Source organism: Equus caballus, chromosome 3 (genome assembly GCF_041296265.1).
Source record: "Equus caballus isolate H_3958 breed thoroughbred chromosome 3, TB-T2T, whole genome shotgun sequence".
NCBI lineage: Eukaryota > Metazoa > Chordata > Mammalia > Perissodactyla > Equidae > Equus > Equus caballus.
Window position 1 is genome coordinate 62,533,471 of NC_091686.1, and position 16,073 is coordinate 62,549,543.

Genomic DNA, 16,073 nt, shown 5'->3' on the forward strand with positions numbered 1-16,073 from the left:
TTTAACGTTATGTTAGTTTCAGGTGTACAACATAATGATTTGATATTTGTATATAATGATCACCACAATAAGTCTAGTTAATAAACATTCCTGTACATAGTTACAATTTTTTTTCTTGTGATGAGGACTTTCCTAAATAATATTTTGCCTTCGTCTCCTTATCTTGACCAATTCCATGCTAAATTTTATCTTGCATATATCCCAGCTACAACTCTCCACTAATTAATCCCATTTTATCTTAAATGCCAGAAGAAAAAGGCCATAGTTATATACATTGCTTGCATTTTTCAGGCCATAAAATAGCTTTTGCTACTTTTGGCATGTCCTATATTTGTTATAATAACATGTGTCCATTATGTAAACGTGTTCAGGAATTTACAAGATCTCAATCAAAATACGGTTTCCTGTGTATCTTAAAATCTCCAGGAAAGAAGAAATTAAGTCAAGATTCTCACAAAACTCGTCCTTCCGATGCTATTTGTTTATTTCTGCTGTAGATGGTTCCTTGATAATACTGTCACTTTACCTGGTTTTTATTTAATAGTTATAGAGATCTGATTATAACCCTACAGACAAACCAGATAAGAAATTGCTTTCAACCAATGGGATTCTTGGAAGAGTTGTGTCTCTGACTTGGCTGTGGTTCTCACACTCCCACAAACCTTGCCAATTCTGGCTCCAGAGTGCATGTCTGCCACTTGTTACCTCGTATGCAAATTTGGCCTACAGTGAAATCCGGCAGTCTGACCACATGACAGTAGGTGTAGACTCAATCCAAACTAATGTGGAACATGCCTGGAGTGCGTATCCAGACTGAAGCACCATTCTGATACTTCATTCAAGTTGGGCTTCAGAGAAGGGACAGCATAGTGGAATCTACTTTCATCTCCTGCCAAACATCTGTAATCTCAGAGAAGCCAGCAGGCGGTACATCAGAGCTGAGTCCTAAGGCTGCATCCGGTCTTATTGCTAACCAGAAACTAACCCAGAGGGAGGCATAAACAATCTTATCCTATTCTATCCCCATCCCTTGACAAATAGAGAAATTCCATGAAATTAGTGTTTGCAGTGTTACTGAACTATTGAGAGTATTCCGATGATCTGAACTGTACAAATAATACATCAAAATTGATATGACCAGTTGGAAGCAACAGAAAATAAGTAATTATAATTTGTAAGGGTGAATGCTATTGTTCCACTTGAAGTTTTATCCCAAACAACTTGGAAGACAGGAAATACTTGGATTTTGACCTTCTTACATTAATATATGGCAGGCTTTTCACCATACATATTAAAAGAGGCATTCAAGACAAAAACATTTCAAACAGGACAGGAAGTTTTGATAATGAGAGAGGACAATGACAGTTACAGAGACTAAATATATAAAACCATCTTTAGGCATTTAATTCACAGTTTGGGACAGCATGCTGGAAGGTAGAATTTTTACACAAAGTACCAGAATTTAGAATTCTATGTATTTTAACCTCTTTTCTATTATAGATTTTTACTGGCTTATAAATAAAGTCTTTGCAGATGGTCTTGTGTGTACCAACAGCTCCTCAGTCTAGACTTCTCCCTCCTGGGAGTTAACAACTTTATCTCCTACCCAACACGTGCCCTGTGGTTACAACTGCAGGTTAAAAAGTCTTTTTAAGACCCTGTGGTTCACCAACACAGGAAGGAAAAAAACTAAGAAAAAGGACAACGGAGGAACAGACTTCCCTCAGGCAGACATGCAGGCAGATGCCATTTTCCAATGTTGGCATCCCATTTTGGAGAACATTTTCCCTCATGCTGCTTGCATTTCTTGCTTTACTAATTTCTGCTCCCTGAATTTACATGTATCGGAATTTTCATGGCTTAAAAAAATCCTCTTGAGGCTATAATTCAATCTGGGTTGTTTGAAGGGTCATCAGTTCACATATTCACATTCATATGTTACTGTGAATGAGTCCATGAAATGAGGACAGCTACATTGAAATGGAATATTTTGGGAGGTAGGGCAAACCTGGACAGTGATTATGTTTAGAAAAGGAGTGTCTCTGTGTATCTAGCAATCCAGGTGTGACAATGAGTTGGGGAAGGACAAAGGCTAACTTATTCTATATCAAAAATTTGCCTGAAGTCAGCTCCACATTCAGAAGAAATAGAGAAAAACAAAACGAAACAAAAACCCCCAAACTTCTGCCTCCTGGCTCCGAATGTCCCTTCTGTTCCCAGGACTCAAGCAAGTTCTAGAGTTTTCAAACTATGAAATCTAAAAGACAGTGACATCATTACTTTTATGAAAAAAAGTGTTTAAGATTGAAGAACATTAATTTTTCCAAAGAGTTTGACTTTAGTTTTCCAAGTGCTTCAAATGTCCCCAAACCAGAGCTAAGACCTTTGGTAATCTTTTGTTCTAGTATGGCCGCTCTTGTCTTTTAGGTTCTGGATGATGCTGAGAAGTAAAAAGTACAGGCGTTTTATCTGCACAAAACAAATTTGAGATAGGAAGCAGTAATAAAGTAAGACAATAGAGAAAAAAATAAAAAGAGAGGGCTATATGCATTTGGGTATCCTATATATTACCAATTCATAGGATGATCTAAAACTTTAATTTATGTAAAGTCAGTGGTATTGGAGATTTTAAAACAAACCTATAAAATCCCCAGCAAATAAAAGTAAAAGCTTAGTGACATACTTTTGAAGATAAGAAATTAACCAGGTTTTAGACTGTTTTTGATAGTATGAAAGGAGTCCAGGCATAACAGGCAGAGAACTTGCACTAGTGTGTTCCATACTGGCTTTTATAATGGTCGTACCGTCCATCACAACATGAAGGGTTGCAGTGCGCACTGGGCTCAATGAAACCTGGGGAGAGCTGGCTCTGCTCTTTAAAAACTAGTTGTTCTAGGGCAATTTTTAAAAATCTCTCTAAGCCCCAGTTTTATCATCTATAAAATAGGGATAAAAATAATATGTATTTGTAAGACTTGGGAGGATTAACTGAAGAAATTCAGATGAAGTACTTAGCACAGTTCCTAGAACATAATAAGTAGCCCCAAAATGGTAATCATTATGACCATTGTTAGAAATTCTTTTGAATTTTTAACAACTGATATTTGTACTAAATTTGGAAAGTTTGACTTTTGTCATCCACATTAATATTTGAGGATTTAAAGGTAGGGATGAGGTAATAACGTACATAGTATCATTTATACATATTCCTGAATATTTAGTACTTTTTGAGTGAACAGATGCTTTTGAGTGAACAGATGCTTCAGAAATATACTTTTCATGGTGAGCATCAAGTGCTTTGCCAATTTATATGTATATAAATGGACTCTAAAATCTCAAACGATGCAATTTTGCATCTAGTGTGTGCATGACTTAAAGTGCCCTGGATTTATTAATAGCATTTGGCTTGTCTTTAAATTTGGTCTATGGTGCTATTAGCTCTCTCTGATGTCAACTAAGGCCGACCTTTAGTGGAAACTATTTTCTCTTTCTATTGAGATATAATGAAGACAGATGGCAACACATATTTGAAGAAACATCCTTACAAGATCCTCTGTTGTACAAATGATGGAAGTGTAGAGTATGAAAGATAATGCATCAATTATCATAGATGGGACACCTGATCCAATGTTCAGTCAATCAATAACAGTATTTAATTTGGTAAAAATTAACTAGAGTGTTTAAAATATTTGTCCTGTCTGTCAGTTGTCATTTGGTGATGACAATTTTAATATAATAGACCCATTTTGATACATTTGAACTTGTGCAATTACTTGGTGAGACAGATATGAACTACTTTGTATTTATGGAACCAGTTTAAAAAAATTAACAAACATTAAATTATTTTGACTTCTAGTTGTTGTTTTCTTAATAGAGGAATATGGTAAACTCTAGATGGAAAAACCAAACAGAACAAATTTTATTTTCTGAAAATGCATAAAATTTCTTCTCTCTTCTCTCCCCACCAGATTCTCTCTCTCTTTGATTATTTTCTATTTGGAAATGAGTTTGGTGAACTTAGTCTCAAATTATGGGTTTCTAAATTTCCAACATACACATTTTATTGAAGGACTGGATGCTTTTTCACATAAATTAACTTTATTCTGCCTTATCTTAGTCCTAATATGATTGTCGATTTGCTTACTAGATAATTTTAATATCCTCATTAATTCATGCATTCAGTCTGTATTCCCTAGGCATTTATTGGTTCTACTGCATGTACTAAACAATGTGCTCATCTGAAAGGTTGTACAGTACAATATAACCCTATTTCTATACTTAGTTTATCTTCTAATAGAGGAGGTGATTCATACACTCAAATAATATAATATAAGGTCCAAAGAAATTTTAAAAATCAAAATAAACTTTAGAGAAGGGCAGGAAGTGTTCTAGGGGGAATTCAACTGGATTATATCAGATGGTGATGCCAATTTTATGACTCATAGTCTAAACTGCTTGCCTTTCAATGAACGTGTTACCTGAGTCACTTTTCCATTCAATAATATCATTTCTATAAAACTTATTTTATTAAAATCATAAAGTACAAATATAAAAGTAATATGTGTATTCTTATTTATAAATGTGTATTATACAATTTACTGATAGATATAACCAACTTCTACTCTTCTTAATCTCTGCTTAATCTCAGACTTGAGTAGAACATAAATTGCTAAGTCATCTTGAACTTTTTCTTTAAAATCAAAAAACCTTAACAGGGAATAAAAAGGATCTGGTTTCAGAGAGGTAGACCATCAAGGGTCCTTGAAGCTGTTTATTCTCCTGTCTTAAGGAAAGCTCCATAAAGAGAATTGCTCATTTGATCTTGCTATTGGAACTATTATTTAAAAAATATTTTGACAGATTACATCAAATTAACAGAGGGGTTCAACATACACACATTTATCTTAAATATTATGCAATCTGATTTAATTATGGTCAACACTGATAGGAGGGGGAAACCAATGTAATTTCAGAAATTCGCAGAGCTCATTCTGGGATGCATATTTTTTGACATGGCCTTTGGAAAATCTATTTATAATTTTTTGATTTACTTTATTCTAAGGACTTTTAAAAAATGGTTTCTATTTCCAGTAGATTCAATATTTAAACCTCTCTCATACTTTTCCTTGGTGCTTGAAACGTTTTTCAGTAATGCTGATAGAAGTGTGGCTAAAATAACTAATAAAGAGATTGTAAACTGAAAGATGCAGTCAATCTCCTTAATAGGATCTGTTTTAAAATAAATTCCTTCAGAACTGCTGGCAGACAAAATAGATTTGGGAGCTTCGTGCTTTCCTTCCATTTTTGTGGCTCACTGTTCTCATTTTTATCTCAAATGGGCTGAAGCTAAAGCCCCTTTTGCTGTTAGTTAGAGCCTTTTTAGTTTCATATTCCTTCAGGAAAATTTTTCTGTTCTCTTTCCTTCATAGCTTTGTTATCTGAGTTATGTCAAAATATTTAAAGATGTTAGTGATTTGAACTACTTCCCCTCCAAGAGGGCATATTAACCTTTGAGAGTGGTCTTCAATTCTTAATTGAACAGTGGTGCTCACTCCTCAGAGGAGAAAGTGTTGATGACAGGAGATAAAATAGCAGACCAAGAGATGTTTGGGTGCTGAAAGTTCTTTGGGTGGCTATGGAATCTCTTTGGTCATTTCTGAGTTTAAATAGACCTTGTCTGGAATTTCTCAGTTATAAAATTTTATTATATTTGTTTCCTAATCACTAAAGCCTCAATGGCTATGTGAAAAGTGGATTCACTTGGAAATGATCTTAAAAAGAACAAATGATGTCCCTTTTTAGAGATGCATATTCAGCAACAAAAATTCCATGATTGGACCCAGCTGATTTTTAAAGTCTGACAATTTATATTTCCACTGTTGTTAAAGAAAGCACATCATCGAGTCATGCTGAGGCAGCATCCCACACAGAAGAACTAGAAGGACTTATAACTAGGATATACAACTATGTACTGGGGCTTTCGGGAGAAAAAAAATGAGGAGGATTGGCAACAGATGTTAGCTTAGGGCCAGTTTTTCTCACTAAAAAAAAAAAAAAGAAAGCACGGAAAGCTTATTTCCTGCTCCAGTCCTTCCTTCCTGTTTTAGTAATGAGCAGGAGATGCTAGAAACTACTGTACATCATCCGTCTTCAACTTCTGTCAAGAAAGGAATGTTGTTTAGAGATCATCTGGAATTTGTCTGACTTGGATAATGTAGTGCAGAGCACTTCTAAAAATAAAGACAGGATTGTTGTGTCCATGAGGAGCAGCTTATTTCATCATTGTTGTTTTTCGCTTGTAGTCTTGTGCCTTGTATGGTGGTTTCTACTTCTCGGAACAAGCTAAGAAGAGCCATTCTGTTCCTGTGCTCTGGGAATGCTGGAGTCCAGAGTCTGTGTTTTTGAGAATAATGTTTGGCTCATACAAGGAGCTTGTGTTCTGGAAGTGTAATGTTTGATGCATATAAGGAGGATTAGCATCTATGGGAATTGAGGCTGAGAAATCTAATAGAAATGCCACAGTCAAATAAAGAAGTGTTTATTTATTGATATTATATTGAACTTCTTAATAGAAAACATATTAAATTAGCATAATTAAACAGGAAGTCTGATTTACTGTCTTGTTTTTGCTTGATGGGGAAAGCCAGCATTGATTTTATGGCTATTAGGAAATTTTAGTTATCGTGTCCAAGGCTACCAGACTTTGAGGCAACACACTTTGTGCTTATCTGTATTTACTCTAATCAAATAAGGATTCCTACAGAACACAATCTTAGAATATGTACTGAAAGACAACACAGAAATTTCCTAAGGGCTTGGTAGCTGTTTGTGTGAGAGTTAATAGATTTTCTCTGCCATCTATTGAAGTTAAAGGGAAGACTTCAAGATTATTAGTAGTCTTATAATTCACTTTATATGTTATAATTAGTCCTATATCTTGATCTTTTGTTTTCCTTTTTAGATACTAGCTCAGTCATGCACTGAAATCCTGGAATTGAGGCCCTCAAGTGTCTGTGTCGGGGGTAAGTGGTTAGAATTTAAAAATATCATGTAAGAAATTTTTTTTTTTCTTAGTTAAAATATATGATTTGAATCTCATGTTGGAAAGAGAATAGCAAAATTAACTTTTTTGGCATCTTTTTCTGTAAGAATTTTTAAATAATTCCTTGAAATATTTCTATTTTAAATTCAAATTTTTAAATTGGAGTGTTATTTTAAATAATGAACATATTGTGTGACAGGCTTTTAGAATCTTCTGTATATTTAGTTCATGTTTGAGACCTTTCCTATGACAAGTAACATAAAATATGACATTTTTTCTTTTATCTGATTATACAGTCGTATATTTGTAGCCTTTGCGCCCCATGCTTTGATGACCTGGCCAAAGTACAGTATCGAGCAGCTCGGGGCACGTGAGGAAGTGACTCATGGGTGGAAGGCAGGAAAGAAAGCAGATGGTTTCATCAGCTGGTGCTAAGAACTGACTCAGGTTTTAGCACTTGCACTCCATTCTGACCTAGAGAGTGTGATTCTCTCTGACCTGTTCGATTTCTTCTTCAAGTCTGACCTGGAGTTCATTTTAACCTGACTTTACTTGAAAAGAAAAATTACTGGGTCTGGTGGAGGAGGAAATGTGCTGTGTAATTTACCACGGAGCTTCCCAACTGCTGGACTTGGTACTAAGTTCTCCATCTTTTAGTCTCCCTAACTAGTGATTATTGAGATGCTTAAGAGGAGTAATGCATTCAGACATTCCAGAGCAGGACAGGGTTCTTTGCATTTGTAATTTTACCTAATCCTTATAACAACACTATTTGACAGTTTTATAATCCCTGCTTCACAGGTGGGGAAACTGAGGCAGAAACAGGTTCAGTACTTGCTATTAATAATTGTCCTATGAGACTCTTGTCTGTCTGACTCTAAAGCCCATACTTGTTTTTACTGAGCCACATTTTAAGTTTTATCTGCACCTTATATTAACTTAAAAGCAAAATTTCTTTCATAACACACTTAATGGAGAGTGGCATGGCGGTATTTTCTTCCCCAATTAATTACTATATATGTGTTAGATTATGTTAGATAGGAGGTGTTTGAAAAGAATGAGAGTTAATCACTGTTAAAATAGTTAACATACCATCTTGTAGCTAAGCAGCAAACATTTAGTTGTCAATCAAGATATTTGATCAGTTAACTTTTCTTCTTGCATATTGTTTCGCTCTCTAACACTTAGTGATTGCTCTTCCTATATATATATTGTATAGAATACAATAAATTAAGTCAACCTCTTTTAGTGACTGACCATAGATTATTAGTAGTCCAAATGCGTAACCTCTGATGAGTTGTAAGTTTGCATGCAACAGAAAATGAAACCGAGATTAGCAATGCGAAGCAGCTGTTAAAGAAGAACTCTGTGTGGGTGTCGTAGATTAAAGAAAATACAACACCTGACTGTTCAAGAACCAAAGAACACAAATAATTCATTTTAGTTACATTCTCATACCTCAATACCTTCGAGCAGAAAAAAACGAAGAGCTTTCTTCCCTGCTGCTATTTTCCTAAGGATAGAATTTGGGGACGTTTGTATGGTATCTGTCTGGGAATGACACTTATGCTTCAATTCTAATATCTTGGTCACTATCGGAAAACACTTTGTTTAAAACATAAAACAGTGCTTCCCTACGTGGCAGTGAATGCGATCTCCACTGCATTTCTCTGGAGGGTCTAAGAAAGCAAGTAGATTTGGAAATAGAGCCCTGTCTTCATTATTATTAGTTGGCTGAATAGTATGAAGAAATTCATTCCATGCACCTTGATACTTTCAAGTGATGTCTTTTTTTTCTGTAAACAGTGATTAAAATGTTTATTTTTCCTTTTACTTCTAGAGGAATTTCAAATTGTTTTGAATGGAAGAGGATTCAACTTGGGCAGTCGGAATGGCAGTGTCCTCTGTACTTACACTGTGAATGAAACCTACACGAAGAGTAGGTTCCCCACCATCTCAGTGTTGCTTTCATATCTGCGCAGTGTGTCAGCATCAAGTGTTTCCCTCTTTTTCCTGACTGAAACCAACTATGCTATAGTTTTTAATCAAAGAGGAAAGAAATGAAGTCCAATGATAATACAAATAGTAGTAGTAATTATTTACTAGTTATTTAACGATGGCAACATTTGTTCATAACTTAAATGCTGGACCCTATCCTAAGAAGCCTCATTATAGAGATGATAGTCTTGTGGCTGAAAGAGTCAGATAATTTGCCTGTGGTGACAGCTACTAATGGGCGGAACTGAGAGTTGAACCCAGTTTTCCTGAGCACACTCTGTGGATTCCATCAAATGCCCGATTTAACTGTCTCTTTCTCCAGATTTATTTCTTGCCACTCTTGCCTGAAATCTAACAATCTTGGACTACTCTACTACTTTTTGCCTGATTTTATTGTCACTTGTTTTCTTTATCTGATTTCCCAATAATGTGTCAGTCAGTTGCTTGAAGACAGGCTTTTTGCCCTATAGATATTTTGTATCTCCAATGCCCACTCAGCACAGTGTTTGTTGATAATTCTCATATTTGTGGGATTAGGTTTTATTTTACCTAGCTTGACTTCCACAAAAGCAGATGAATATGTTTTTATCTTCATTCTGAGAAAAGTCCTTTTGAATGGATCTTAGTAGTCTGAGCATTTTGGGTCTCATGAAAACATTATTTTCTCATTAACGATTATATTCTTTTATATTATAAGGCAGATGCTATGACTCTGTGAACTCTGGTAGAATTATTTTTTCAGAGGTTCATCCACAATTTTGCTATTTATCTGATGGTAGTAGACACTCCAATTAACACGGCTTTGGCAACATACACAGTGACTGTTCAATATGTGTTTGTTGAATTAAAGTGGTGAGGATCTCAGCATGGTAAATGTCATAATTAATTCCTCTTTTTCCTATTAAGAACATCATTTTGGTAAGGCAAGACAATAATATGCAAAAAACTCTCTTCATAGTACATTCCACAGTTGAAGAGGACAAAATAATTTTATTTTTATTCGGTAATCATCTGTATCTAAGTGTTACCTTTATCTAACTCCTTTCAATTACATATTTGAGTTGATTATAATATAAACATATTTTATACTTAGCTACATAAGATTAAATTTTTTAAAGTAAATCCTCAAACAAATAAGTTGAGTCAGTTTGTATTGTCATCATTCACATTTTAGGATTATCCATCTGATTGTATAACTTTTCTGAGTATTTATAGTCTGCATCATTTTTCTCATGTATTAGTAAAATTACAAAGGCAAGTTAAGCATTAAGCTTTATAAATAAATACATTTTATAAATTGCAGACAATTATTTTATTAAACTCTTGAAATAAATTCATTCTCCTTTGGACATTCATCTTCTTTTCTCCATCGTTTTTAAATTCTACTTAAAAAATATATATAGGTCATTTGTCCCTAAAAATCTAAGATAGTTGCAAAATTGAAGGGGGAAAAATGATAATTTTATAGTATCTACAAATGTATGTGAATTTGGTCTAAGTCAAAAAAATCATAATTTATAATTTAACAATACTATACATGAATGAGGCACATAATCTCTATTTTTCATTCTCTTTTCCTTCTCCTCTTTCTTTAGATGAGTATCTTTTTAGTTTTTCACGCTAATATATGCAGTGTTCCACACTTGAAACTCTGAGTGCCTCATCCTCTTCATATTATTAGTGAAACTGTGTGAGATACATAAAACCCTTTATTAATTCAGTGACATTTTATTTTCTAGGTGTACAGCCAGTAAGTGTGGAGCTTAATTCTATGCTTTGTCCTGCACCTACCCTGAATAAAGCTGGAGAGTAAGTATTTCATTAAAAACATTTTTAGAACTTTTTTAGCTACAAATTATTAGGAAATGGTGACAAATGTGCATTAGTTTTATTGTATTTTTTTTGATATACAGATTGAATATGAATTAGTAAGCACCAGGCAAACCACTCTGCTTAGTACTTTAACTATACTCTTAGTAGTTGAAATGGTAAAGACTATTTGTCTTGTTTCTTAAATATTGATTAAAAGTCTCTGTAAATATTTATCTGGATGGCTTTGAGAACTATTGTTAGAACCTTTAAATAATCAGAGCCACAGCCATTATTTTGAACTTGAAAGTACTGAATTTACACATGCACAAACACACACACGTGCACGAGTTCCAAAGTGAGCTTTTGACTAATTACTACAGTATTTAAATATTGAGATTAAAGAGCAAAAGGAACGTGCTCAATAAGGCACACGTTAGACTAGGAAATATTTGTGCTTTAATTTGTGTCCCAGTCCGTTAACGTCTATAGTCTCATGTTCTTTGGTGTGGCAGTAAACCATAATGATAGATGGTTAAAATAAGGGATATTTAGTTTGGAAAAAGGGCTTTTATTTGAATTACCTATACACAAATAATTTCACTAGTAATTTAGTATTTCCATTTGTGACTTTTTCCCCTTCCCTCTCTATTATGAAGGAAGTGATTGCAAACAGTTCAAATGTTCTCTCGCCTAGTAGTAGTGGATGCAATATGTTTAGGATAATGAACAGGATACAGTTTTCTAAAATCACCTTATACTGATTTTGCACCTAGAGCAGAGAAAAGTAAAATATATAAGGCCTCAATCCAAAGTCTGGATTAGTGTTCAGAGAATGAAGATTCTATTTTCCTTCACAGAACCCAAGGGAATCGTTTTAGTAGTTTGAAGTTGACTTGAGCACTTAACTTTTGTGGATGCTTAAATATTCAAGATCTCTATTGGGTATCACTTGTGGTCATCTAAGTAAATTGGAGCAGTATCAGCTTTCTATTTTAAATTGATTGAAAGAACTGCATAATATAACATAAATGCAAGACTATCAGAATCTTTTTTCTTTCTATGAAAAAGTATTCATTTTATGTGTCATGTTTTAATCTAGTGTTATTGATAACATGCTTATGGCTAAATTAGACTGGCCTTGGAATTTGAGGCAGGTCCATTTTGCATGGAGCCATCTTAACCCCAAGTGACAGTGGGACTCAAAGGTTTTCTGAGTAATCATGTCTTGTACAGTTATGCACTGCATAATGACATTTTGGTCAACAACGGACCACATATAAGAGTGTGGTCCCATATGATTAGTGCCATATAGCCTATGTGTGTAGTAGGCTATACCATCTAAGTCTGTGTAAGTGCACTCTATAATGTTCACACAATGATGAAATTGCCTAATGATGCATTTCTCAGAACATATCCCTGTTGTTCAGTGACACACGACTATATTAGTAAGGATAAATCCATTGACTTGAAGTTCAGTCCTATTTTATCAAATCTCTAATTCCATATTGATTCTCCTGGTTGTTCCCCTTAGTCTGCTCCCAGAGCTGTCCTCTCTGTCTTAGTCATTGGCGGCTCCATCCTTTTTCTTGTTCAGTTCGAAAATCTTTGAGTCATTATTGATTTCTCTTATATGCAGTCCATCAGCAAATATTCTCAGTTCTAAACTCAAAATATGTTTAGAATCCATTCCTTCCTCATCACCTCCACTGATACCAGACTAGACCAAGCTACTGTCATCTCTTGCTTGGTTTATTAGCCTCTCAACTGGTCTTTCTGCTTCTGTCCTTGGCAGGAGTGATCCTGTTAAACAGATCTGTTTATGTCACCCCTCCACTTAAAATCCTCGATAATGTGTTTCCCATTCCAATGAGAGTGAAAGTCTAATCATTGCAATGTTCTACAAGGTTCTACAAGATCTGGCCCCTTACTGCGTCTCAGACTCCATCTTCTTTTTGCCCCTTCTGTTATGGCCTCACACTGGCCTCTTTGCTGTTACTTAACCCATCAACTTCCTCCTACATCAGCACTTTTACACATGTTGTTCCCACTGCTTTAACTGCTCTTCCCCTTATGGCTCACTCTCTCACCTTCTCAAGTCTTGTTCAAATGCCACCCTCTCAGTCATCCTATTTAATCATACAATCCTTCCTTTCCCTTGAGGTTGGCATTCTCTATTCCTTTTTCATGTTTTATTTTTATTCTGAAGCATTTATTTGTTTGCTGTTATGTCTCCTTCCTGCTAAGATGAATCTTGTTTGTCTTATTTCTTGTTGTATCTCTAGCACCTAACACAATGCCCAATACATAGTAGATTCATTAAATGTTAGATGAAAGGAGGAATACATTTTTTTCAACTGTTTTGTTTTACTAGTTATATAAAGAGCTAAAAGAACGCATTGGATTCCTGGGGGGCAGGGATCTATATCAGATAGGAGAAAAATTATCGGAATCCTATTTTGGGGGCATGCCATTTAAGAAAGCAGAAAACTGTCTTGCCTTTTAACAGCAGTGACTAATTAAGGAAGACAGTTAACTTTCTTCTCCAAAGTGGTTATATAATATATATAATATATTATATATATATTATATATATAATATATAATGCAATATTCCTGTTCTATCCCAGACACTGAATTTGTTTTCTCTAGAATTTGCCTTTGGGCACATTCTTCTTTTGAAGAGACTACCATTGAGACTGCTGATATTCTTTAGAGATTTGTAGATGGGCTAAATACTCAGGAGATGCGATTTTTAAAAATCATATAAGGCATAATAGCTAGCAGACAGGAGAAGTCATCATTTGTTTGGTTTTGACAGTGATGTTTTACCTACAAGCAAACTGAGAATATTTTGGGAAGATCTGTCTAAAATAATTACTTTTGCTTTCCTTTTTTTTCTTGTATCAAGTACATGATGCCACTGAGACAAAAGTTGAGAAGATTTTATTTGTTAATGTATTGGGTATTTGGGGACATCATTATTTGTTCTACTAAGTATGTTGCAAGTAATTTGGACCTTTCTTTTGCCTTGAATTTTCTTCAGATGCTTTTGTAGGTGATGAGCTCTCGTATGAGACTGGATTAAAATCAACACAACTGAAACAGTTTAGCCTTGTAAGGTGACTGATGCTTAATATGTTTGCCTAATTAGCTTTTGGCTAAGGATTCAAACCCATTAAGTAGCTAGTTAGTCTATGTTTCAAATAAACACATCTGGCCCAATAATGAATGAAGGTTTTTCCTGTGTGAGGGTGACAGATGTGGTGATGGTTCCCCCTGTTCTCTCACTTAAATAATTAACAACATGCTGGTGAAGTAACTCTAGACAGACAGCCTCAAAGCCAGATGCAGAGTCTCAGAGCTGGATCCATGGACATGTGCCTCATCTCATTAGCCTGATCTATCAGTTCCTTTCTCCTCTTTATGTTACTTCCTGAATTACATTTTGTTTGAAGATTGTTCTTTTAAAAACCTAGGGCTTGAGAATTTGGGTTTAGAAGAGAGTTAACGTGAGGATGTTTACTTAGAGATGGGGACTAAGAATGTAGCAGAGTAGCTAGGATGTAGGTTTGCATGTGGAAATTGACATCATGGAGTAAACCACACTTAAAGCCATCTGGGCAAGTCTCATCCAGGTATAGTATTGTTTAGCGTTGTTAGAATGGGTCTTTGTAGTACTTTCTCTGAGAGAGATCTCTATTTATTAAATTTCTTTATTTGATATAGCTTTTTAGACTAAGATGAACAAATTCATAGTATTTAAACAGAAAGAATGTAGAAGCGGTAGTATGAGGTGGTTCTTTTCTATTTCTTTCATTGGACACAGTTTAATTTTAAAATGTCGTATGATTAAACAAATTGTGTTACCAAGAAAAATCTGTCAATTGTTAGGGAGTTTATTTCTGCCAGCGGTTTATTTGTCTTAATGAACACCCAAAATGTCTTAGGTTTGAATAGGAAGGACTCTGTGAAGTTCTTTGAATCCTTCCCATTCCAGGGTAATCGCATCATGGTGTCAAGTGCAGGTGTCACCAGTACTTGCTGTATGGGCTTATTCTCTGACCCTCGTTTAGTGAGACATCAACAATAGCACAGCTGCTCTGCAATAGTTGAGATCTCAAACCTGTAATTTGGCAAGAAGAACAGAGCAAATTGGGTAAATATACATAAACACATTGTGAAGAAAGAAAAACAGAACAGAATGAACCAGAGCCTTATCCTACAGCTTGTTTGATAGAGATGATTTAAGGAGGCATATGGTATAGTTAAATGTGCTTTCAAAAACATTGGCCAGAATCTTCTGGCAAATATGAAATAAATATCTAAATCAGATGAAACTGATAGTATTAGTTCTCTTAAAAGGCAGTGTGGGAAGACACTTGACAGAGTGTTTTGAGTACGAAGTGGTGGGACATCAGTGTGTGTGGAAAATTGTAAGCATCTGATACTGAGGAATCATTGAGATGCATGGTGTGGCAGACTTGGGGTTAGAGGCTGACTTGGTAATAGAATCTTTTTATTTTCCTCAACATTGTTATTTTTTCAATATAATCCATTTTGCCTGGAACAAAATTGATTAATTCCATTTCTCTTTCTTGATTGGACAAATTCTGCCTTTAGCACAGCTTCTCACCTGAACACTTCTTTTCAAAAATATGCCTGTGTATGTTTGTCTATGTGTATCTATACAACCCCTAATTCCATGATTTTAGTAGCAGGTGACGCAACCACATTTATTCTTTCTTCCTTTCCTTATGAGGAATGAAATGATTTATGTATTTTTTTTATCATGGATACCAGGACATTAGTTATGTCTTTATTTTGAATGTAAACATTGGAATCTTGGTGAGATGAGTTAAGGCTAGGGACACTATCTGTTTCCCTGTTTCTCTACACCTTTCCCTTCAATGGTGGAACATTTATCTTTTCTTTCATATGGTGCATTGCTTTCTGATTATACCGATCAATGTGATAAATTCACCGAACTGCATTGCATCTCCATCCTAAGTATTATATTCAGTTCTGGAAATTGTCTTTTAAGAGAAGCAACAATGAATTCAAACACATCTAGAGATGGCCAACAAGATGTTGCTAAGTATGGAAATGTTAAACAGGATGCAATTTAAAATACTGACAAAGGTATGATTCAGGTGTGATATGTCAGGTCTCTTCAAACATCACTGCTGTCTTGTGAAAGATTTGACTTATTCTTTATTGAATAT

The 16,073-nt window shown here is 34.9% G+C and overlaps 1 protein-coding gene across 2 annotated transcripts in view; it reads left to right on the forward strand.

Annotated features, from left to right (window-relative positions):
• ANTXR2 (ANTXR cell adhesion molecule 2) overlaps window positions 1–16,073 on the forward strand; it is a 138,781-nt gene that overhangs the window by 29,224 nt on the left and 93,484 nt on the right. For both annotated transcript variants that reach the window (XM_003364684.5, XM_001492585.6), the window contains exons 8-10: window positions 6,962–7,022; window positions 8,883–8,981; window positions 10,780–10,849. In XM_003364684.5, the coding sequence (XP_003364732.1) occupies window positions 6,962–7,022; window positions 8,883–8,981; window positions 10,780–10,849 (230 nt within the window). The remainder of the gene's footprint in view (window positions 1–6,961; window positions 7,023–8,882; window positions 8,982–10,779; window positions 10,850–16,073) is intronic.